Source organism: Terrapene carolina, unplaced genomic scaffold, assembly GCF_002925995.2.
Source record: "Terrapene carolina triunguis isolate 2854851 unplaced genomic scaffold, T_m_triunguis-2.0 Scaffold606, whole genome shotgun sequence".
In the NCBI taxonomy this organism is placed as follows: domain Eukaryota; kingdom Metazoa; phylum Chordata; order Testudines; family Emydidae; genus Terrapene; species Terrapene triunguis.
The window spans coordinates 295,868-296,895 of record NW_020664957.1 but is presented as its reverse complement, the minus strand read 5'-3'; the positions used below and the strand labels follow the sequence as shown (position 1 = coordinate 296,895).

At 65.8% G+C, this 1,028-nt stretch overlaps 1 protein-coding gene across 2 annotated transcripts in view; it reads right to left on the bottom strand.

Annotated features, from left to right (window-relative positions):
• The window catches only part of ATP2A1 (ATPase sarcoplasmic/endoplasmic reticulum Ca2+ transporting 1), a 33,144-nt gene that overhangs the window by 4,118 nt on the left and 27,998 nt on the right, over positions 1-1,028 (bottom strand). For both annotated transcript variants that reach the window (XM_026659207.2, XM_026659206.2), the window contains exons 17-18: positions 220-422; positions 54-139 (exon numbers count right to left, since the gene is read on the bottom strand). In XM_026659207.2, the coding sequence (XP_026514992.1) occupies positions 54-139; positions 220-422 (289 nt within the window). The remainder of the gene's footprint in view (positions 1-53; positions 140-219; positions 423-1,028) is intronic.

The following is a 1,028-nucleotide window of genomic DNA, read 5'->3' as shown; positions in this document are numbered from 1 at the left end:
CCCACACACACACAGCACAGGGCCCCCAGCTCTGCGCTGGGGCCAGCTCTCACCAGCTGGTGATAGGTGACGCCAGGACCATCCTCTGCATAGATGAACCACCAGGCAGCGGCACCCACTGTAGCAGCTCCAACGTAACCTGTGGGCAGAGCAGAGGGGAGACGTGAGTGCACGGCAGAAGGGGATGGGGCTTTGCGGGAGAGGGTGGGAGGACTTTACCGCCAATGGCCATGTAGCGGAAGAAGAGCCAGCCACTGATGAGGGGCTCCTTGGGGCTGCGGGGCGGCTTGTCCATGATGTCCAGGTCCGGGGGGTTGAAGCCCAGGGCAGTGGCCGGGAGCCCGTCAGTCACCAGGTTCACCCACAGCAGCTGCACGGGGATCAAGGCTTCTGGAAGGCCCAGGGCGGCTGTGAGAAAGATACTGTGGGGAGAGAGGGGGAGTGAGAGACAGAAGAGGGGGCAGGGCTGGTGTGTTCGGGGGGGGAGGGGGCAAGGTGTCCGGATCCCCAGGATCAGTGCGACGCCCCCAGCTTTGCAGCAGTCTCTAGGGGCCCCCCCCTTCAGTGTGTCAAACCTCTGGGGTCTCCCTCTCCCGCCAGGGTCGGCCATGCGGCCTCACCACCTCCTTGGACTGAACCTCTGGGCTGCAGCCTCCTGTTTCCCCCGTGAGCTCTGCCCAGTGAGTCCCGCTGAGTCAGACCCTGGCAGAGACGTGCCCATGCTGCCGGGACGGTGCCCCTTGCCCAGCATGGCAGGGACAGCTCCACAGCATTGGCGCGCAGTCGGGTGTGTTAGTTAGCTGGCCACGGCACAGAGAGCCCTTAGGGTAGCGCAGAGGGGTGCAGGTTACAGCCCAGTCCGTTCTGCTTAGCCCAGAGCCCCCCCAGGCTGTGGGGAGCCCCTTGGGGCAGGCTCTGTCTGGAAAGGCTGGTGTGGCTGGGGGAGGGGAAGGCTGGCATGACTGGGGGAGGGGAGGGCAAGGCTGGAGTGGCTGAGGGAGGGGGGGACAAGGCTGGCGTGGCTGGGG